The 25,180-nt window shown below is 34.1% G+C and overlaps 1 protein-coding gene across 1 annotated transcript in view; it reads left to right on the forward strand.

Moving 5' to 3' along the window:
• LOC138711688 (alpha-tocopherol transfer protein-like) overlaps positions 1 to 21,972 on the forward strand; it is a 43,898-nt gene extending 21,926 nt beyond the window's left edge. The window contains exons 5-7 of the mRNA XM_069842818.1: positions 2,508 to 2,618; positions 15,845 to 15,950; positions 19,630 to 21,972. Coding sequence (XP_069698919.1) covers positions 2,508 to 2,618; positions 15,845 to 15,950; positions 19,630 to 19,781 — 369 coding nt within the window. The 3' untranslated portion in view covers positions 19,782 to 21,972. The remainder of the gene's footprint in view (positions 1 to 2,507; positions 2,619 to 15,844; positions 15,951 to 19,629) is intronic.
• Positions 21,973 to 25,180: the final 3,208 nt, after the last annotated feature.

A 25,180-nucleotide genomic window follows, 5' to 3' on the forward strand; every position in this document is an offset into this window, starting at 1 on the left:
TGGGTTCAGTTAGGTTAGGTTGGATTAAGTTAGATTATGTTAGGTGCAGTTTGATTAGATTAGTTTGAGTCGTGATGTAGTTGTAGTTTTGGTTAGGTTAGGTTGGATTAAGTTAGATTATGTTATAGATAAATACAATATAATATTTGTTACCCTGCCAAATGACAAATCAATGTAAAATAATGACTTATATTATATGGTCATTAAGTTTTATACACATAAATTACATATTACAAACGTTTTCGCCCATTCAGGCATCTTCAGGCACAATTATACAATATCTCAATATCAAACTGTATAGTCATTACATTGGTGGTAGATAAACTGTTTAAAATTAATGATATACAACATCTCCATAATTAAAATGTAATGTTACTGATCATAAAATTACATACATAAATCATAACACCACGTTGTTTCTAATTTTAATATTATTTTAATTTTATGACCTGTAATATCACATTTTAATTATGGAGATGTTGTACAGCATTAATTTTAAACAGTTTATCTACCACCAGTGTAATGACTAGACTTCGTGGAATTGCCACGAGAATCGTAAGGTTTACTATGCACGCAGTATAGACTGTATGAGAAAGGGAGGTGCAACGGATGGAGTTTGTCTCTGATGTAAACACTGAGCAGCATACTGCGGTTACAATAAAACCTGTATCCTGCATTCAAGAAATATAATGAATGATCATTGAAGTAGGAAATGTCTAAACACGTAAGTACATAATTATTTTATAGTGAGATATATTAACTCTCAAAATTTAATGTAAGATACATCATTCTTCAATATGTGCATTGCAGTGAAGAGTTACGTACATTTTGAGCGACTGCAAAGTGAACCTCCTCCGATGGTCACTCAAACAGTTTTTATATTGGGAAAATGTACGTTTAACATCACACGATGTAGTAGGTGCATATTTGAAGAACGGGAAGTCACTACTTGTTAGTACACCATCTTCAGACGTCTTGTCGTGACCTGATAGCACATCATTTATAATACGAAGTTGTGAATAGGCAGAATTTTTAGCAATAATGTTTCTCAACTTACATTTCACTTTTTCTGAAATTAGTGAATTGTTATTTTGGATAACGGTTTGTGATACGTTATACACTACATGAATGGCTTCTGAGAGTTATAGTTTAGACGATTCTAACAGGGTGATGCTTTTGGACACGATTTTATAATTAGAATCAATGAACAGAATATCTTCCAATAGCTGATCAGAAGGCAATGATTTTACAGCTGCAACAGCAGAATTGTCTGTGCTATCCAATGCATCAATTACCTCCATTATTTTGCCGTAATATTGTGCATAATAATTAACAGCATCCTACCACGTTTTCCAACGGGTCAAGACTGGCTGCGGGGGTAAGGGTATTCCAGGGGCAATTGTTTGGAACAGCAACATTCTCAATGTAGTATGTTTGATTGAATTCTTGTCTGCACTGAACACATGTTAAGCTTTGACTATTCCAACCACAGCAATGCAAAAACAAGTGCTTACATGGGTATACATTAGCTGTAGCTGCTCTATCTATTTGAACCGGTCACAATTCTTAACATGAACTGCTTATACTAGGAGAACGGGACGTCGCTCACCTCTTCTATACTACCGTACATCGGCAACCTGATTGCATGCTGCGTGTGGCAATTCAACGAAGTCTAGTAATGACTATACAGTTTGATATTGAGATATTGTATAATTGTGCCTGAAGATGCCTGAATGGGCGAAAACGTTTGCAAAATGTAATTTATGTATATAAAACTTAATGACCATATAATATAAGTCATTATTTTACATTGATTTGTCATTTGACTGAGTAACAAATATTATATTGTATTTATCTATATTAATTGACAATCTGAACAATTTTCATCATGCTCTCTAAGTTAGATTATGTTAGGTGAAGTTGGGTTACATTCGTTCGAGTTGTTCCCTCTGTCATATGGTTGTAGTTTTGCATTAAGGGGTGAACATTCATCATGCTAATTATATGACTAAAATTTTTTATTCGAAAATGTCAAAAAATTATTTCGTAGTCCTCAGAACAAAGGACACTGAATCTTTGAAATTGACTAAAGTAAGTAATATATTGAGTGACAATAATTTACCACGGTCTACATGAATGTTTAAGTCTCTTCGCTTTCAAGAGTAAACTACTCTTTTGTGTTTGCTATCTCGAAGAATTGCAGTGACTAGATTTAATTACAGTGAAGTTTATTTTTAGAAACTAAGCGTTAAGTGCTCTATTTCGAATTCATTGGTAATTCTTCTGCTACAAAATACATTTAAACGTTACGTTGCATGATGAATGTATTATTTTTCTCAGTGACGTGTACTCCATTTTACCCGCAAGAGTTTACGAAAGAGGTACAAGAGAAATTGTAAACACTAGAAAAATTGAAGGGATAATATGAAATACATGCCCAAATTAATCTGCTTGACAAAACTGGCGCGCTCTAATAATTTATTAATCATTGTTTTGTTTATTTTCAGAAAGGCTACAATGTGAGAATTAAGGGAATCCATTTAGTCAACGTTCCTCCCACTGCAGAAGTATTGATCGGCCTTCTGAAATCTGTCTTCAAACAGAAAATTGTTGCTAGGGTACGATAAAAGTAACCATAATCAATCCCATCAATATAACAAATTCACTGCTTTTTTTAATATGCCTTCCTCTATCAAGCTCTAGACATGCTATACTTACTTACTGGCTTTTAAGGAAACCGTAGGTTCATTGCCGCCCTCAAATAAGCCCACCATTGGTCCCTACCCTGAGAAAAATTAATCCAGTCGCTACCATCATATCCTACTTCCCTCAAATCCATTTTAATATTATCTTCCCATCTACGTCTCGGCCTCCCCAAAGGTCTTTTTCCCTCCGGCCTCCCAACTAACATTTTATATGCATTTCTGGATTCGCCCATACGTGCTACATGTCCTGCCCATCTCAAACGTCTGGATTTAATGTTCCTAATTATGTCAGGTGAAGTGTACAATGCGTGCAGCTCTACGTTGTGTAACTTTCTCCATTCTCGTGTAACTTCATCTCTCCTAGCCCCAAATATTATCCTAAGAACCTTATTCTCAAACACCCTTAATCTCTGTTCCTCTCTCAAAGTGAGAGTCCAAGTTTCACAACCATAAAAACAACGGGTAATATAACTGTTTCATAATTCTAACTTTCAGATTTTTTGTCAGAAGACTAGATGACAAAAGCTTCTCAACCGAATAATAACAGGCATTTCCTATATTTATTCTGCGTTTAATTTCCTCCCGAGTGTCATTTAGATTTGTTACTGTTGCTCCAAGACATTTGAATTTTTCCACCTCTTCGAAGGATAAATCTCCAATTTTTATAGTTCCATTTCGTACAATACTCTGGTCACGAGACATAATCATATACTTTGTGTTTTCGGGATTTACTTCCAACCCTATCGCTCTACTTGCTTCAACAAGAATTTCCGCGTTTTCCCTAATCGTTTGTGGATTTTCTCCTAACATATTCACGTCATCCGCATAGACAAGCAGCTGATGTAACCCGTTCAATTCCAAACCCTGCCTGATATCCTGAACTTTCCTAATGGCATACTCTAGAGCGAAGTTAAAAACCAAAGGTGATAATGCATCTCCCTGCCTTAGCCCGCAGTGAATTGGAAAAGCATCAGATAGAAACTGGCCTATACGGACTCTGCTGTAAGTTTCACTAAGACACATTTTAATTAATCGAACTAGCTTCTTGGGAATACCAAATTCAATAAGAATATTATATAAAACTTCTCTCTTAACCGAGTCATACGCCTTTTTGAAGTCTATGAATAACTGATGTACTGTACCATTATACTCCCGTTTTTCTCCAATATCTATCAAATACAAAAAATCTATACTACAATTCCCAAATATACTCAATATAATTTCCTCTATTTTGTCGCTCTTCTGTTTCATCAGACATTTTTCTGCTGAGATCTACAGTCTCAGTCTAGACCAGGCATGTCAGAAATCAGACTCTGAATGTGCAGTAATGTGCGCGGATCGCCGGTATGTGCAGGTTGCATCAATCAGGAGTTGCTCTTACCCGTTCTCAGCTGGAGGGGTGTACAATAATCTATTCTGTGCTTCTAGGGTTGGATTAAATAAACATTTGGACATTATAAACATAGTTAGCAGAACAAAAAAAAAAAAACACGGTTATTATCAGTGTCTATACTTGACAATTGTAATACAAGAAACTTTAGGCTTACTCAGTTATACTTGACAAAGTAGTGGTTTGTAAAGCATAATTTATTAATATGATTTTTATATAGTATTTGAAGAAAAAAATTGCAGTAATTTCGAAACAACTAGAAACGAACAAATATTTCATTTTATGTAGTAGGTACTAATTATATTAAAGTAATAGACCCTACTCTTTCATTGTTCGTCGAGCATTATTATTTACTGTGACCAATGGTACACAAATGTTGAAGAAAATATTATACTCCCAATTAATTACATGCAGTAGGACATTGTGAAGTTTTTACACTGGAATCATTTCTTTGCTCTATGTCAATACAAATTAATACCGGTATTAATATTAATAAATATAAATTAAGCTTAGAATTTGAATTCACGTATAGTTTATTTTAAAACGTTGACATCAAGTATCGACAAGTTGGGAGCGTTACTTAATAGTACATTATGCAACGAGTCCATAATGAAGGTAATTAAGAAGTGAGTGTGGATATTTATGAAACGAGCGCAAGCGAGTTTCATAATTTTCATACGAGCTTCTTAATTTCCATTATAGGCGAGTTTCATACGAATTTTTATGCTCGACCATATTTCTAACTTGATATTATTAATTTTATTGTATCTGACCTGGAGCAATGTTCCGTATGTTGTGAGATGTGCGCAGACGCGAAAGTGTTGATTTTTTCCGAGGAACAGATGTCCACATTGACCTTGCTAGGCCATAAGAACCTACAGAGATAACATTGAAATTAAATTAGACATTGAAAAACGAGATGACAAATTGAATTTATTTGAATATTATTTACAATTAACGCTAATTATTATAGTAACAGAACATAACCTTCTGCGTCAGTATTGGATTTCCAGCCTCCGTGACTTTTCGCTAATTCTCTTTCGATTGCATATCCGAGAATAATCGATACTTGCGGTTTTATAACGGTAGGAAGCTGACCTGTCACTGGCTGAACAGTTGTAACCTGAGTCGTCATTGGCTGAAAGACCTGACCTTTAATGAGTAGGTGTACTTTAATGACATTCATTAAAGGACTGCTACCAGGTGTATAATTACTACATTTCGGCATGGTCGAGCATAAAGAAATTAAAAGTGTAGTTCACAAGCTGTGAAGCGACGATATTCTCTCTATGTCAGACTTAAAGATTTATTAATATAAGTATATTGAATTAATATAGTGACGTGAAATACAAAATTTGCCATTATATATTTTTCCAGAAAATTTTTCCGCCTTGCAAATAGTTGTTTTCTTCTCTCCTTACAACCTCAAGAGCCTCACATGTATTCCTCACTATATTCTCATCACTTACCAGCTTATGAAATGAAAGTCGTAAGTCGTCTAACCTTTGATGGCTGTGTTAGTACAGACTCCAAAACAACGCCACTGTCAAGTACGTTTTGGCGTGAGAGTACTGATTAAGAAATAAGCGCTAGCTGTATCATATTTTGAGAACTTTACTAATCTGATCTAAATTGTCACCTCACAACACTATTACCTCGACATAGGCTGATGAAAGTCTCTCGTTTTAAAATAATTATTATTGTTGACTGAGGAAAACATTACAACAATTATGTTATTCTAGCCGTACCCGTGCGCTCCGCTGCACCTGTTAGAAATATATATAAAGTAATTACATAATTAAAAATAGGACATTTGATCTAGGGAACATTCGTGTTTGATAGAAGGATAAATCGTTTAATATGTTACTTAATTTAAATTGTATTCAAATAATTAAAACGCGGTCATTTTGGTCCAGAGACACTCTTTTGGTGCAATGACAATTCCTTTAACATGTTTCTTAATTTTCATTACATGCATCCATAGTTCAATGAACATTGACATAATTTAGATTTAATGTGTATACTTTATTTTACTTGTTATAGGTTTCCATTGAATTATGGTAATAACTTAATTTTAACCCTTGTTTTCCACGTTTTCAGTAAATGGCGCTTGGCCCACTATGGTTCTGAACCCTTCAAATAACTTAAATTATATTATATTATATTATATTATATTATATTATATTATATTATATAAAAAGTGTCTTGATAACGGATGTACTCTGATAAGTAAGTTTTTTAATTTGTTATGGGGGCTCTTGAATCTCAGGAGGAACAACTTTTACAATAGCGCAACATAATCTGCTTGGCTCATTACCCAATTTTTTTGCATTGCATTTAATGTATATGCATTTTACGTATTTTCACATGTTTCAATTGAGCACAGTTAAAATTTGGATTATAAAATAATGGAATGCTAAGCTAACATACTATTACTGCGTACTAAATCAATACACTCTCGTTGTTCGTTAATTCTCTGAGATTTAAATGAATGTGTACATAAACATTATTTTAAGAAATACAGGAAACGAATATACAGAATAGCCTAACAAGTTTTCTGGGCATAAGAATCTATTTTAATCTTACCTGTCCTCAATTCACTCACAAGTTACTGTAATAACATTACAGCATTATGTCCATCTAGAGAAACTACACTTTCCAATGGTGAAATAATAATTAATTATACAAATCGGTTAATTTAGTTTGGGGTATTACTTCATACAAACACAGAAACATTCTCTGTAGCTATCTTTCTTAGCTTTCGATTGTTGCTGTCCAAGGCCCCTTATAGACGAAGTCATTTGTTTTTTATTTCATTGCACGGCCTTAGATGGCAGTTATTTTAATTTAAAAAAAATTATCTCATTAAATATCAGTCCTATCAAAATTTTTCAAAGAATAAAACTTATCGAAAATGATTTTTAAAGAAACGTTTGTTATGTAACATTTTTCATGAAAATTAATGATGAGGGAGATATTTCGATTTATTTAATTCAGGCCCTCTTATACCCCCCTTTAAATACAGTATTTTAAATGCCATATAGCCTAAAATCTAAGTTACAACGAACTTAATTTATATTCCAATTTTCATATAAATCGGTTCAGCCATTATGGCGTGAAAAGGTAACAAACATCCAGACTGACAGACAGACAGACAGATATACATAGAAAGAAAAATTTCAAAAAAGCAATTTTCGGTTTCAGGATGATTAATTGTACATGTTAACACCAATTATTTTTGTAAAATCGAAAATTACCAGAAAAATTTTGGCTACAGATTTATTATTAGTATAGATGATTCGTAATTTCCCTTCTTCTTTATCTGTGAACTCCTCACTTTATTTATCATAACTCATTCACAGACACAGCCAAATCGGCTCTCGTACTGAAACTGTGTTACTGAAACAAAAGCTGCTGCAGGCATTGTACAGCCCTGTCGCATTCCCCTCCGAGGCGATTCACTCCCTCCAGGTATTGGAATAGAGAGTGCACATCGCACAGAGACAGTTGCACAATGTGCAGGGTTTTGACATGCCTGGTCTAGACGATATCTTGTAGAGATATGAAATCCAATCCTACATTGTTCTGGAGAGATAGCTGCAGTATCAATAACCAATTGTTTCTCAGACACATCTGTGATGTCTAGAAACGTTTCACTGCAGAGAGATACGAAATTCCAATCGAGATGAGCAAAAGAAATTTTGGAGCGACAGAGAAGCTTAACTGCAGACTAATGAAAGAGGAACCGCATTGGTTTTTACATGTTATATATAGGCCTACCATATACTTGATAATCTGCCTTAATTTTATTTCCCTTCGTAAGTTACAATAAGAAATCTTCGGCAAGAATAATTATATTTACTGGCATATCAAGAAAGACTCATCCTGTACATATTTACCTAAATGAATTTATGCATGTATTATATGTGCAGCGTACGCTTGTACGTATGTACGTATTAATAACTAAATAAATAAATAAATAAATTAATTAATTAATTAAAATCCTCAAACGATTAGGGAAAACACGGAAATTTTACTTGAAGCAAGTAAAGCGATAGGTTTGGAAGTAAATCCCGGAAAGACAAAGTATATGATTATGTCTCGTGACGAGAATATTGTACGAAATGGAAATATAAAAATTGGAAATTTATCTCTTGCAGAAGTGGAGAAATTCAAATATCTGGGCGCAACAGTAACAAATATAAATGACACTCGGGAGGAAATTAAACACAGAATAAATATGGGAAATGCCTGTTATTATTCGGTTGAGAAGCTTTTGTCATCTAGTCTGCTGTCAAAAAATCTGAAAGTTAGAATTTATAAAACAGTTATATTACCGGTTGTTCTTTATGGTTGTGAAACTTTGACTTTCACTTTAGAGAGGAACAAAGGTTAAGGGTGTTTGAGAATAAGGTGCTTAGGAAAATGTTTGGCGCTAAGAGGGATGAAGTTACAAGAGAATGGACAAAGTTACACAACACAGAACTGCACGCATTGTATTCTTCATCTGACATAATTAGGAACATTAAATCCAGACGTTTGAGATGGGCAGGGCATGTAGCACGTATGGGCGAATCCAGAAATGCATATAGAGTGTTAGTTGGGAGGCCGGAGGGAAAAAGACCTTTAGGGAGGCCGAGACGTAGATGGGAAGATAATATTAAAATGGATTTGAGGGAGGTGAGATATGATGATAGAGACTGGATTAATCTTGCTCAGGATAGGGACCAATGACGGGCTTATGTGAGGGCGGCAATGAACCTCTCGGTTCCTTAAAAGCCAGTAAGTAAGTAGATAAGTATTAATTAATTTATTATTTAAGTATTTCATTTTTATTTATTTATTTATTCAAACTGCAAATGGGTGAACACCTGGTGGTAGAGGTAATATAATTACAATTAATAATAATAATAATAATAATAATAATAATAATAATAATAATAATAATAATCGGATATTGATATTTAAAGGAAAAGAACCGTCCTAATAAACGGAGTAAAGCGAGCATAATTTAAAATAACAGAAGAAGATAGAAGAAACTACAGGAACTTAAAAACGAATTAAAAAAAGAAACTGGTAAGGTGAAGAAAGACTATAGGAAACAGAAATATAAAGAAATAGAGGATCTAGAGATAATAATAATAATAATAATAATAATAATAATAATAATAATAATAATAATAATCCGTGGCGCTACAGCCCGTGAAGGGCCTAGACCGACCAGTCGGCTGCTGGCCTCACGCCCACATGCCGAAGCAGAGGTGGACGATCATCCAACCAGAATGGAGATATTGTGTGGTTAGCACGATGATCCCCCCAGCCGTTATAGCTGGTATTCGCAACCGGATTTCGCTACCTATCGTAGCTCCCCAAGTGCATCACGATGCTGGATGAGCACCGGTTCCATACACCGGCTGAAATTACATGAGAAAATTTCTTCCCCCACGAGGACTCGAACTAGCGCGCATTCCGTAGCGCGAGTCCTAGGCATGATGCCTTAGACCACGACGCCACGGCGCGGGACTCTAGAGAATATAGGAAGATACAGTTCAATGTATCGCGAAGTAAAGTATATGGACTTCACGAATAAGGACAGGGGATCCATGTGGTTGACAGAAAAATAAATCGGCAATAAAATAAATAAACTGGAATACTAGACAAATGGAGGAACTGTATAAGACCTGTAAGAGACAGGGAATCGTCAAGAGGATTTATAGTAGCTATGCAAGACAAAATAACACTATCTGTTCTAAGAGAAGAAGTTGAACTAGCGCTTATGCAAATGAAGAATGGGAAAGCAACAGTAGGTGATGGAATCGCCATTAAATTAATGAAGATAAGAAGTAAATTCTATTGTCCTGCATCTAAATATATGAGAAAAGCGAATGGCCTGAAGATTTTAGACAGTGTTTTGCTATCAATATCGAAGAAAAATAACGACAATTAATAATAATAATAAAAATAATAGTTTTATTTTCCCTGGCAGAGTTAAGGCCATCAGGCCTTCTCTTCCACTCAACCAGGATCAAATCACATACAGAAAAATACATACCGGCATACAAATATTAACTTAAAAATAATAATAAACATAATTAAGTAAAAAGAGAGATTGAATACATATACACAATAAGTATTGACTTTAAAATAACAATAATAAAAAAATATATAATAAAAAAGAGAGACTGAATACATAATCACAAACAGGAAAATACATCTAGTATACAGTATTAACTTAAAAAAAAAAGAATTAATACATATGAATATAATCTCACAATTAAAGGAATAATAGAATTAGTATGATCAGCACAGCACGTGTTACATTGAGACAATGACAATTACCTAGAATAAGTGTTAATGGAAAAATAAAGTAATGACTGTGTAAAATAATAATAATAATAATAATAATAATAATAATAATAATAATAATAATAAATAGAAATTATACCTAAAAACTAATTGTTTGCATTTAAAATATATCTAAACAACCTAATTTTAAACAACTGAGGACTAAGACTACCCCTGATTTCCAGCGGCAGCGAATTCCATGAGCGGGCCATGGCTATTGAGAAAGAACTTGAGTACAGAGATGTCTGATGACGTGGTATTGATAGCAACAGATTGTGCTGTGAACGTGTATTTCGATTATGATGTGAAGCTAGGAGAGTAAACCGAGAGGCAATGTAAATGTAAATGTAAATGTAAGAGTTTAGAACTATCAGCCTAATATCGCAATCAGCGAAGATTCTTCTGCGAATACTGAATTGGATTTTATATTCTAACATAGACAATTGGAAGACGAGCAGTTTGGTTTCAGAAAAGGAAAAGGTACGAGAGATGCAATTGGACGGCTGCAAACAATCGGAGAAAGATATCTAGAGAAGAATAAAGTTGTTTATATATTGTTAGTATTTGTGGACCTGGAAAAGGCTTCTGATAGAGTTAAATGGAATAAACTAATGGGGATCGTAAAGAAAATAGATTTGGATTGGAAAGAGGGAAGGCTATTCTCTAACCTTTAGTATATCAAACTGGTCAAAGTAAGGATAGGAGAAGAATCGTCAAAGGGAGATGGAATAGGCAGAGGAGTACAATATTTTTCTATATTTTAGTAGGTTATTTTACGGCGCTGTATCAATATCTTAGGTTATTTAGCGTCTGGATGAGATGAAGGTGATAATCCCGGTGAAATGAGTCCAGGGTCCAGCACCGAATATACAAAATTTTATGAAAATCTGTTAGACACGAGGAGAGTTATTAGTTTTAGTAGGTTATTTTACGACGCTCTATCAACATCTTAGGTTATTTAGCGTCTGAATGAGATTAAGGTGATAATCCCGGTGAAATGAGTCCGGGGTCCAGCACCGAATATGCAAAATTTTATGAAAATCTGTTAGACACGAGGAGAGTTATTATTTTTAGTAGGTTATTTTACGATGCTTTATCAACATCTTAGGTTATTTAGCGTCTGAATGAGATGAAGGTGATAATCCCGGTGAAATGAGTCCGGGGTCCAGCACAGAATATACACAATTTTATGAAAATCTGTTAGACACGAGGAGAGTTATTATTTTGTAGTAGGTTATTTTACGACGCTTTATCAACATCTTAGTTTATTTAGCGTCTGAATGAGATGGTGATAATCCCGGTGAAATGAGTCCGGGGTCCAGCACCGAATATACAAAATTTTATGAAAATCTGTTAGACATGAGGAGAGTTATTAGTTTTAGTAGGTTATTTTCCGACGCTTTATCAACATCTTAGGTTATTTAGCGTCTGAATGAGATGAAGGTGATAATCCCGGTGAAATGAGTCCGGGGTTCAGCACCGAATATGCAAAATTTTATGAAAATCTGTTAGACACGAGGAGAGTTATTATTTTTAGTAGGTTATTTTACGACGCTTTATCGACATCTTAGGTTATTTAGCGTCTGAATGAGATGAAGGTGATAATCCCGGTGAAATGAGTCCGGGGTCCAGCACAGAATATACACAATTTTATGAAAATCTGTTCGACACGAGGAGAGTTATTATTTTGTAGTAGGTTATTTTACGACGCTTTATCAACATCTTAGTTTATTTAGCGTCTGAATGAGATGGTGATAATCCCGGTGAAATGAGTCCGGGGTCCAGCACCGAATATACAAAATTTTATGAACATCTGTTAGACACGAGGAGAGTTATTATTTTGTAGTAGGTTATTTTACGACGCTTTATCAACATCTTAAGTTATTTAGTGTCTGAATGAGATGAAGGTGATAATCCCGGTGAAATGAGTCCGGGGCCCACCAAGGAATATACAAAATTTTATGAAAATCTGTTAGACACGAGGAGAGTTATTAGTTTTAGTAGGTTATTTTCCGACGCTTTATCAACATCTTAGGTTATTTAGCGTCTGAATGAGATGAAGGTGATAATCCCGGTGAAATGAGTCCGGGGTTCAGCACCGAATATACAAAATTTTATGAAAATCTGTTAGACACGAGGAGAGTTATTATTTTTAATAGGTTATTTTACGACACTTTATCAACATCTTACGCTATTTAGCGTCTGAATGAGATGAAGGTGATAATCCCGGTGAAATGAGTCCGGGGTCCAGCACAGAATATACACAATTTTATGAAAATCTGTTAGACACGAGGAGAGTTATTGTTTTTAGTAGGTTATTTTACGACGCTTTATCAACATCTTAGGTTATTTAGCGTCTGAATGAGATGATGGTAATAATCCCGATGAAATAAGTCCGGGGTCCAGCACCGAATATACAAAATTTTATGAAAATCTGCTAGACACGAGGAGAGTTATTATTTTTAGTAGGTTATTTTACGACGCTTTATCAACATCTTAGGATATTTAGCGTCTGAATGAGATGAAGGTGAAACACCCGGTGAAATAAGTCCGGGGTCCAGCACCAAATATACAAAATTTTATGAAAATCTGTTAGACACGAGGCGAGTTATTAGTTTTAGTAGGTTATTTTACGACGCTTTATCAACATCTTAGGTTATTTAGCGTCTGAATGAGATGAAGGTGATAATCCCGGTGAAATCAGTCCGGTGTCCAGCACCGAATATACAAAATTTTATGAAAATCTGTTAGACACGAGGAGAGTTATTATTTTAGTAGGTTATTTTACGACGCTTTATCAACATCTTAGGTTATTTAGCGTCTGAATGAGATGAAGGTGATAATCCCGGTGAAATCAGTCCGGTGTCCAGCACCGAATATACAAAATTTTATGAAAATCTGTTAGACACGAGGAGAGGTATTATTTTAGTAGGTTATTTTACGACGCTTTATCAACATCTTAGGTTATTTAGCGTCTGAATGAGATGAAGGTTATAATCCCGGTGAAATAAGTCCGGGGTCCAGCACCGAATATACAAAATTTTATGATAATCTGTTAGACACAAGGCGAGTTATTAGTTTTAGTAGGTTATTTTACGACGCTTTATCAACATCTTAGGTTATTTAGCTTCTGAATGAGATGAAGGTGATAATCCCGGTGAAATGAGTCCGGGGTCCAGCACCGAATATACAGAATTTTATGAAAGTCTTTTAGACACGAGGAGACTTATTATTTTTAGTAGGTTATTTTACGACGCTTTATCAACATCTTAGGTTATTTAGCGTCTGAATGAGATGAAGGTGATAATCCCGGTGAAATGAGTCCGGTGTCCAGCACCGAATATACAAAATTTTATGAAAGTCTTTTAGACACGAGGAGAGTTATTAGTTTTAGTAGGTTATTTTACGACGCTGTATCAACATCTTAGGTTACTTAGCGTCTGAATGAGATGAAGGTGATAATCCCGGTGAAATGAGTCCGGGGTCCAGCACCGAATATACAGAATTTTATGAAAGTCTTTTAGACACGAGGAGAGTTATTATTTTTAGTAGGTTATTTTACGACGCTTTATCAACATCTTAGGTTATTTAGCGTCTGAATGAGATGAAGGTGATAATCCCGGTGAAATGAGTCCGGTGTCCAGCACCGAATATACAAAATTTTATGAAAATCTGTTAGACACGAGGAGAGTTATTATTTTAGTAGGTTATTTTACGACGCTTTATCAACATCTTAGGTTATTTAGCGGCTGAATGGGATGAAGGTGATAATCCCGGTGAAATGAATCCGGTGTTCAGCACCGAATATGCAAAATTTTATGAAAATCTGTTAGACACGAGGAGAGTTATTAGTTTTAGTAGGCTATGTTACGACGCTTTATCAACATCTTAGGTTATTTTGCGTCTGAATGAGATGAAGGTGATAATCCCGGTGAAATGAGTCCGGGGTCCAGCACCGAATATGCAAAATTTTATGAAAATCTTTTAGACACGAGGAGAGTTATTATTTTAGTAGGTTATTTTACGACGCTTTATCAACATCTTAGGTTATTTAGCGTCTGAATGAGATCAAGGTGATAATCCCGGTGAAATGAGTCCGGGGTCCAGCACCGAATATACAGAATTTTATGAAAGTCTTTTAGACACGAGGAGAGTTAATATTTTTAGTAGGTTATTTTACGACGCTTTATCAACATCTTAGGTTATGTAGCGTGTGAATGAGATGAAGGTGATAATCCCGGTGAAATGAGTCCGGTGTCCAGCACCGAATATACAAAATTTTATGAAAATCTATTAGACACGAGGAGAGTTATTATTTTTAGTAGGTTATTTTACGACGCTTTATCAACATCTTAGGTTATTTAGCGTCTGAATGAGATCAAGGTGATAATCCCGGTGAAATGAGTCCGGGGTCCAGCACCGAATATACAATATTTTATGAAAATCTGTTAGACACGAGGAGAGTTATTATTTTTAGTAGGTTATTTTACGACGCTTTATCAACATCTTAGGTTATTTAGCGTCTGAATGAGATGAAGGTGATAATCCCGGTGAAATCAGTCCGGGGTCCAGCACCGAATATACAAAATTTTATGAAAATCTGTTAGACACGAGGAGAGTTATTATTTTTAGTAGGTTATTTTACGACGCTTTATCAACATCTTAGGTTATTTAGCGTCTGAATGAGATGAAGGTGTTAATCCCGGTGAAATCAGTCCGGGGTACAGCACAGAATATACACAATTTTATGAAAATGTGTTAGACACGAGGAGAGTTATTATTTTGTAGTAGGTTATTTTACGACGCTTTATCAACATCTTAAGTTATTTAGCGTCTGAATGAGATGGTGATAATCCCGTTGAAATGAGTCCGGGTTCCAGCACCGAATATACACAATTTTATGAAAATCTGTTAGACACGAGGAGAGTTATTATTTTAGTAGGTTATTTTACGACGCTTTATCAACATCTTAAGTTATTTAGCGTCTGAATGAGATGGTGATAATCCCGTTGAAATGAGTCCGGGTTCCAGCACCGAATATACAAAATTTTATGAAAATCTGTTAGACATGAGGAGAGTTATTAATTTTGTCCTGCTAGATTTGTTTTTGAAACCACTGTGCGCCGTGCCTAAATTCACATCCAACGAAATCGACAAAGATGATTATCTTGGGATTAAAAAGATTCGGAGTGTGGTGCTAACAACATTAGCTCTTTTCAGGCTAGGTCTTCAAATCATGAAGAATCTATAGCCTATGCCTGTCTCCTCTACCCCTGGGTGTCGTGTAGAAGGTGTTCATAAGAGAGGGCATAAGAAAATAACTGCATTAGTTATACCTTACAGATAAAATTCAAATATTGTGTACGATGTCATAAACCGGTATTTCATATGTGTTTTCTTGCAGATACATATACATACAAATGGATTTAAATCACTACATGATCAAATCTCGCCAGATATTCTACCCAGCGAATTAGGTGGCACCAACGGATCGATTATTGATCACTGGTGTAAGTATATTTTCATATATTATACTTGATATTAGTATATACTAAATTACACAAATATATCAAAACAACCAGAAAGACGCTGTGAAAGGGAATTGTTTAAACACGTGACTAGTATTCAGGTTTAATTCTCCTTTGAGTGTATATGTGTATATGTAATTTTCCTCAGTGTTGTATAGTTATAATTTACTTTGAATTTGTTATTCTTGTAATTTGTAATATTGGTTCACTTACCGCTTGCATATTAAAAATAGGCTTAAGGACTTTACTAATATACGATAATTATACAGAGTATGTAAAGGATGTAAATGATATTTTGTTATTGAAGTGTTGCATCAGTGAAGAATTATGTTGTGTCAGTGAAGTGAGTTGTGTCAGTGAAGTGTGTTGTGTCAGTGAAACGTGTTCCTGTCAGGGAAGCTTTGTAGTTTATAGTGGCAGTGCAAAGTATTTGAACAGTGAAATGTTTTTGAAGTGTTAGTGAAATCAGGATAGCATCAGTGAAATGTGTCGTAGTTCCAGTGCAGTGAGTGAGTTGACAGCGAAATGAGTGCAATATCGAAAGGTACTTGTGCAGATATGAACATATCATACTCGTGGGTTTTAGTTCGAACTTAGATTTAAGATACAAATTAGATTTATTTTAAATATTATTTTAAGCTTCATTTAATTTAGGATATTCCATATTATTATTATTATTATTATTATTATTATTATTATTATTATTATTAGTATTATTATTATTATTATTATTATTATTATTGTTAGTATAAACTATTGGCATTATTATTAATTGTATTTTTAATTAACAAGTTTATTATTGTCATTATTGAGTGTAATTAGTTACCACTGCCACCGGGTATATACCCATTGCAGTGTGAATAAATACACACAATATTCATTGAATGTAGCTTCTAGCCTTATATTATTTTGTAATTATTATTTAGTATATTCGCATTATTTTACTCGATTTGTGCTTGTATAACTATATAAATTTGTATTAGTGTTCTTTAAACATTAGTCTGTAAAACTGTATCAGCTTCTTTTGCTTCTGGTTAAGTGGAAGAGAAGGCCTGATGGCCTTAACTCCGCCAGAATAAATAAATAGATTTTATTATTATTATTATTATTATTATTATTATTATTATTATTATATTATAAGACTCATAATATGGATGTTTCTGGTTGTTTTTATAAATTTCTGTGGTATTTGGGTAAAGGGAAATAAGTCATATAAATGAGTTCGGAGATAAATAAAAATTAAACTTGGAAACCTTATTACAAATAATTTTCTACACAAATAAAACACATCAACTGCTAGTATTCTTTGATTTTTGCACACCCACTTGTATAATTTAACTTGTGTGTTCATCTGGGGAACAAAACTCCAGCTTGACAAAAAAATAACTTATACCCCTTTACCCGAACAATACAGATTTATGCTCGACCATGCCGAAATGTAGTAATTATAGTATATACCTGGTAGCAGCCCTTTAATGCACCTCATTAAAGTACACCTATTCATTAAAGTTCCTGCTTTCCACCAATCAGAAAACACCATTGTAACAATATGAAAGCGCAAGTATCGATTATTCTCGGATATGCAATCGAAAGACAACTAGCGAAACGTCACGGAGGCAGGAAATCCAATACTGTCGCAGAAGGTTAAGTTCTGTTCCTATAATAATTAGCGTTAATTGTAAATAATATTGAAATAAATTCAATTTGTTATCTCGTTTTTGAATGTCTAAATCAATTTCAAGGTTATATCACGATTAATGTTTATTTTACTCTCTAGAATATATCAAGGTCGATGACATTTGTTTCTCGGAAAAAAAATCAATACTTTCGCGTCTGCTCATATCTCACAATTTACGAGATATTGCACTAGGTCAGTTCCGCTCCACAGTCGGATAAGAATAACATGAATACTTATGAATAATTTCAAGTTAGAAATATGGTCGAGCATAAAAATTCGTATGAAACTTGCCTATAATAGTAATTAAGAAGCTCGTATGCAAATTATGAAACTCTCGTCTTAATTACTACCATTATAGGCTCGTTGCATAATGTACTATTTTGTAATTTATTGAGAAAAGCTCGTGTTCGGGCGTAATTACATCTACATGCAATAATTACAATATTCAGTTCATATGAGTATAGAAAACAAAAAATGTAGCAACACAAATTACTTAACATATAGAATAAATTTAGATGTAACAAAAAACCAGATATTGGGCTGAATTCGTGTTATTGAACTTGAAAAAAAACTCAGGTTTCATTTGATTATGAATTTATAATCTTGCACGTAGAAGAGTACTGTGTTCTGAACCTGCCGATGTGCAAATTGCTTGCTCTCTTAATTGTAAATTAATATTCCGAGTAGTAGTTAAACATAATTATATTCATCTTGATTACACAACTTTTAACACTGTATCACTTCGGAATATGTATGGTAAGACTTTCCTGTGTTAAATTTCAACGTACCTCGTTTACATGATTCGACCTATTTATGGGTCATCTTCAGAACTGGTCGTTGTTGGTCTTGGCACCACTTGTTCTCTTTCCTGTGAGGGTGTGTTCCTGTGGTATAGTGTAGAGTCAAAGAGTGTGTGTGTTTTGAAGTTGAGTTGTGTGTTGAGAATTTCGTTGGGGTGTGTTTTTTTGTGTCTGTATATTTCATATTGTTCTAGTGTGTTGAGTTTCTGGCTTTTTGGTTGGATGTGCAGTATTTCCATGTCTGTGTTGATGTCTCTGTGGGTGTGGTTAGCATTTATGATGTGTTCTGCATATGTGGAGGTATTTTGTAATTTTGTTATGGCTGTGATGTGTTCTTTGTAACGTGTTTGAAATGATCTGCCTGTCTATTCTATGTAGAAGTTGTTGCAGGTGTTACATTTGAGTTTGTATACGCCTGTGTGGTTGTATTTGTTTGTTTGTTTTGTTTGTGTGTTGAGATTTTTTGTAGAGTGTTATTTGTTCTGTATGCGATGTTGTAATTTAATTTCTTGAATGAGGTTGCAATTTTGTGTATGTTTTTGTTTTCGTATGTTAGTATTATGTATTTTTTATGTTCTTGTGTTTGTGTTGTATTCTTATGTTTTTTGTGATTATGTTTTGTCGTACGTATTATATTGTCTATTATGTTAGGGTTGTATCCGTTTTCTTGTGCTATATATTTGATTGTGTTTAGCTCTTCGTTGGTTCATTGGTATGTTGAGTAGTCTGTGTACCATTGTTCGGAACACACCCTCAAAGGAAAAAGAATAAGTGGCGCCAAGACCAACAATGACCAGTTCTGAAGATGACCCATAAATACGTCGAAACATGTAAACGAGGTACGTTGAAATTTAACACAGGAAAGTCTTACCATACATATTCCGAAACTTATATTGTATATAATATTAGCAATTTTTGTAATGCAGCTAATACGGAATAATGTGATTTGTACAATTGTTCAAACTCAAAGATTTTTAATTCAGAAAAAATGGGTATACGGGTGGTTTATAGGTTGTTAAGCAGAATTATACGCTGAACTGGAGAATTAGATACCACAGCTTTCAGCCGTGTCGTTACGGTTACGACCAAATGGAGCTATGTCGCTAATGTGAAAGACGACGGAGATTTCATATCTTTTTCATCACAGAATGTATTGTAATACATCCAACCCTCTTTATTTCAGCCGCCTGGATAAAGAAGATGGAGAGTTATCGAGATTGGTTTCTGGAACAGGATAAAATGATATCCGATGAATCTAAACGACCAGGAAAAGCTCTCAACAGCGGAGAACTGTTTGGAATCGACGGTTCATTCAGAAAGCTTAACATTGACTAAGAAATCTTGCAGACTAGTACTGACGATTTTGAGTTGCTGAGAGAAATTGTAGTACAACAGGGAAGTGTGATATATGTGATTGAAAATGAGTTGTAAAACAATGGGGGATATTCAGATTATTATCCTTGTGTCGTTTTTATATTATTTTATTAGAAGTTATACAGGGACATCATTTTATATTTACTTGCATTTTTATTGTACCTGCATTTCTGAATGTACTTCACTCTCACCCCTTCACTAATGTCCTTGCTCCCGTCAGACACTCAAACTTACGGCCGCTGTTGCATTCGAAGTCTTCAAGCAGTGAAGTAAACACTGCAGTGTATAGTGTGTTTCAGAAATATGGTTGCGTTTTCTATAGAAGAAAGAACCTATATTAATAATATTGTACTAAAATTATATTCAAGAAACGATAAATTCAATTTCAGAGAATATGCTTCAAAATGTTTTAGTAATATGCGTACTGAATTGAAGCCTGCATTGTAATGAACGGCAACCATTTTCAGCAACTTGTTTAAAAATTCAGATTAGCTTTTTTTTGAACTGAGGTGGCTAGAAGCAAAGGAATGCTAGTGACATTTGTAATAACATGAGTTAAGTGCATCCAGTGTAAGCAAAAGTATCTAAAATTGTAGTGGCAAAGGAATATTTTAATCGCATCACACATTAAAATTTAAATAAAAATTTCACCGATTTTACGAAAGCTTAAATATTTAAACCCCATTTTCTCAAAAGTAACTTAAGTGCACTTACAGACCTTTACTTATGACCCCCTCAATTTAAACGCACTCTCTATATTGTATGTTAACATCAATAATTAATATGATAAGTAAAGTAGACATTACATAACGAACATAGCCGCCTGAAAAGTTGAGTTTTTGAAAAAAAAATGTTACTACTCTACTGTATTTTGATAAATTCCGTAAAAGTGATGATCAAACTGAAAATCGTAATATCGTATTTCCCTACAACATAAATGGATACACTACTTTTCTCTCCTCCTATACCTAGTAAAATGATTTGTTTACATATTGCACTAGTAACATCAAACTCCTGTAATGGAAGGGGGCAACAGTGTTTCCGAGTATAGCCAGGTTAATGTTAAAAATGTTGGTAAAAATAAAGTGATGTCCCTGTACATTTGTTGAGAACATTTTATTGCAACGATAATTCTTATGGAATTCAAGTGTTTCAACTGTTACCCTTTCCCGTACGAACACTGATTAACTTAACATTTCGTATTTCTAAAAAAAAAAAAAAATGTAATCCAACACGTTTGCTCTGATCGCTGAACCGTCAATGCCTAATCCTGTATCCAATAAATTGATAAACTATGGCACTACGGTCGCCTAGATACGAAATCCACGTGCTTCAAAAACATTGCTAGAGAACTCTAACAAGGAAACTGTCAGTGGGCTCAAATAGGAACTTGCCTTGAAATTTCCCTGACGGAAGGGACGTCTTGCAAGAATGCCACACATCAAAATCAGCGGCGTAAAGTGAATATAGGTTTAATGGGACCATCTGTTTGCTTATCATGTAATGTGTAGTCTTATATTATTAACTAAGTCACATTTATTGGTAGGATTAACGTTTTTGGCAATTGTTTGCCATCATCAGATCATCACAAGTATCATATTATACACGCTAATACGAAATTCAAATGTGAGTTGAATGAAGTAATATTCGGGCAAACAAACTTGGTTACCACTTGACTTAATGAATGTTACATTATGATTAGATCCTTCCTGACTCAGCTTACATTTTGTCATGAGTATTATTGAAGACAACAAATTATGAAATAAAATAATTACACATATGTTTTGATTATTCATGTGGAAGTATTATGTTCCATATATTGCATAAGTTAAAACTAGTAGGGTGCGAACATAATTATTGCAAAATAATTGCTATGTTTGAAAAATTATGCTGTTGAAATTATATTTACATGTGTCAAATAATCACCTGTATTATTGCATTTTATAATAAATGTTAAAATTCAACATATGATAAATGAAATTGTGACATGAAATGATTACATATGCCAGGCATGTCAATTGCTACCCACAGGAGCAAGCGCGCGCTTTAGAGCCCAGGAGAGCCTGAGCGCTTTACTGCGGAAAGGAAAGAGACAGACGAAAGAAGTAGTATATGCCGCTTGGTCGAGCTATATTCAGGGATGGACAGCACTGATTCAATAGATAAAGGGAAGAGAACTTATTAAAACTGTATCCATGGTAATTTTTAGATTTGCCTAAGTAGTATAAGTGCATTATAAGAATGTAAGTTTTAATTTTAATGCTCATTTTTCACAAGTTTGATTTTTTTATTCAAAAGAAACATTTTCTCAACTTCCATTTATAGAAAAGTGAAATTTTTAGGTATAGGCCTATTTATTTAGTACCCTTACAGAATGTTTTCGTAAATCTAATATACCGTATATACGTATTACTGAAGATAGTGTATTGAAAATTTTGAAAATATTCGCATGGAAATTGTTTGTAAGGAAATTAATTAACAAAGCAACTACTGTTACATCATAAGCAAAAGATACGTGCCCATGTGTTGTAAAAATGTCAGCTCTATAGTTTCAAGAGATTTCGAGAAAATAATTTAATATTCTGATGATAGGAATTTGCTCACAAATATCACCTTAAAAGCATAATGCGATAACAGTTTTGTTTTGTAATATTAGTTACACTTAAAACGGATACAGTACCTAGGTAACTTTGCTTTGTACTGTAATATTGTTTTGATTAGTTTATTTTTTACTTTTGTAAGGCTAGAGATACCATCAATATAAATTCCAACTTATCATGCCATACTCAATCTCTTTCTTTGGAATATCACTTTCTTTATGAATGATGTGTTTCATCCACTTAATACAGTATAATATTATACTACTCTGGAATTCAAGTGAATATTCCTTCTTAACAGTCTATTATGTTATTAAGATTTAAATCACAAGTGCAATATTAAGAAATCAGTGTTAGTACTTCTGTTTTACAGACAATATAGATAATATTAAACAGAAAGAAGCCATATAAAAATAACGACATAAAATTTCACGTTCCGTTTGAAGTTTGTGCACCACTGTTTTCTTAATTCAACAGGTTGCTTATTCATATAAACAACCCTTCCTCTTTCCACACTAAGCGCTTGCTCCCCGCGCACGATGTCGAGGTCAGAAAAATGCGCTTGCTTTGACATCACTGACATATGCTATTGATTCTTGACGTAGGAATTGTTGTGTTCCATACATATTGCATAAGTTCAAACAAACAGATTACGAGCATACTTTATGCAACATGATTGCTGTGTTGAAAATTATGTTGTTAAAATTACATTTACATGTGTCAAGTAATCATCCATGGCAGCACGACATGAGAATAAAAACAGTGATAAAGGTTAAATGAATAAAATACAGCTGAAGGTGAGTTAAATGTGGTACAGTTTCAGTTATCATATCTCTAGGATCAGTCACCTGGTTCCGTCTTGTAAGAATGCCACACATCAAAATCAGCTGCGCTATTCAACCGCAACTGAGATCGAATCAGAAATTGTACACCCCTCATCAGCAGGAGAGGGGAGAGGCGGGGTATGCTTGATACTGCTGAGCGGCCGTATAAGGCCGCGAATACATAGCGTTAAAATCCATGTTTTTCCCCCAGTGTTCTAATAGGGATTGCTATCTCAATATCTGAAACTTTCAGTTTCAACTCGGAACTAATTTTTGGTGTATGGTCTTCCTTCCTTAAAATTCCTTTTGTAAGCAATATTGCCTCTATTTAAGTAACGGAACTCAAGCAACTAAAATAAATGATCACCTTAGTGAATAACGTAACATTGATATAGGTGTACCTCAGGGGACGATTTTAGGTCCTGTTTTGTTTTTAATATATATCAACGATTTACTTAAAATTGACATTGAGAAATATTCTGGTACTCTATATTCTTATGCTGATGATACTGTGGTTATATTTAGCGGTTCGAGTCGGAATGAAACTTACCAAAATTCTAACAGTGGTAATATACTACATTATGCAACGAGCTTATAATGATAGTAATTAAGACGCGAGTATGTTTGTTTATGAAACGAGCGTAAGCGAGTTTCATAATTTTCATACGAGCGTCTTAATTAGCCTACCATTATAGGCACGTTTCATATGACTTTTTATGCTCGACCATATTTCTAACTTGAATTTATTCAGACGTATTCATTTTATTTGTATCTGACTGAAGATCGGAAGTGACCTTGTGCATAGCTCGTGAATTGTGAGATGTGCGCAGACGCGAAAGTATTGATTTTTTCCGAGGAACAATAATGTCATTGACCTCGATGTAATGTAGAGAATAACATGAACTAATTTTGATATAACCTGGAAATTGATTTAGAATTGAAAAACGAGATGACAAATTGAATTTATTTGAATATTATTTACAATTAACGGTAATTATTATAGTAACAGAACGTAACCTTCTGCGACAGTATTGGATATCCAGCCACCGTGACGTTTCCCTCGTTGTCTTTCGATCGCATATCCGAGAATAATGGAAAACCTGATCTTTAATGAATATTTGTACTTTAATGACATGCATTAAAGGACTGCTACCAGGTGTATAATTATTACATTTCGGCGTGGTCGAGCATAAACATTATTAAAGAATGGCTGGATGCTCACTTACTTTCTTTGAACGTTTCTAAAACAAAATTAATACCATTTTGATTAACATCACATGGCCTTGAGCAACTAGAAATGAATAATAACAGAAGTATAACTATACATGATTGTAACCTACCTACTTGCTCATGTAACGCTTTGAGTATATCCTCACAAGTTAAATATTTAGGCATTATTATTGACCGACATTTAAAATGGGACAAGCATATCTCCTTCCTGTGTAACAGATTGCGTAAAACAATCAACAAATTTTCCATTCTACGCTCTTATTTACCTGTTAATGTTCTGCGTACTGTGTACTTAGCTCTGTTTCAATCAATAATTCAGTATGGTATTTTAGGTCGGGGAGGAATGGCAAAATCGACTCTCCGTCCTTTAAATTTGCTCCAAAAAATAATTATCAAAATTTGTCTATATAAACATTTTGATTTCCCAACAAAATTAATTTTTGAGGAATTTGGTGTATCAAATCTAGTACAAATTTATAAACAAACATTGCTGATTTACTTCCATAAAAACCACAATAAATTTAAATTGGATCCTCATGAATACCAGACGAGACAAAACTACAGTTTCTTTCTAAATACTCCCAAATGCCACACAACTGCCGGATTAAAACACAGCAGAAATTTTGGACCCAAAATATATAATTAATTAATTAGAGCTTACCCTGAGCTAAGTACACTTAACACACATAGATTTAACAAACAAATCAGA

The sequence above is a fragment of the Periplaneta americana genome, chromosome 13 (genome assembly GCF_040183065.1).
Source record: "Periplaneta americana isolate PAMFEO1 chromosome 13, P.americana_PAMFEO1_priV1, whole genome shotgun sequence".
Taxonomy (NCBI): Eukaryota; Metazoa; Arthropoda; class Insecta; order Blattodea; family Blattidae; genus Periplaneta; species Periplaneta americana.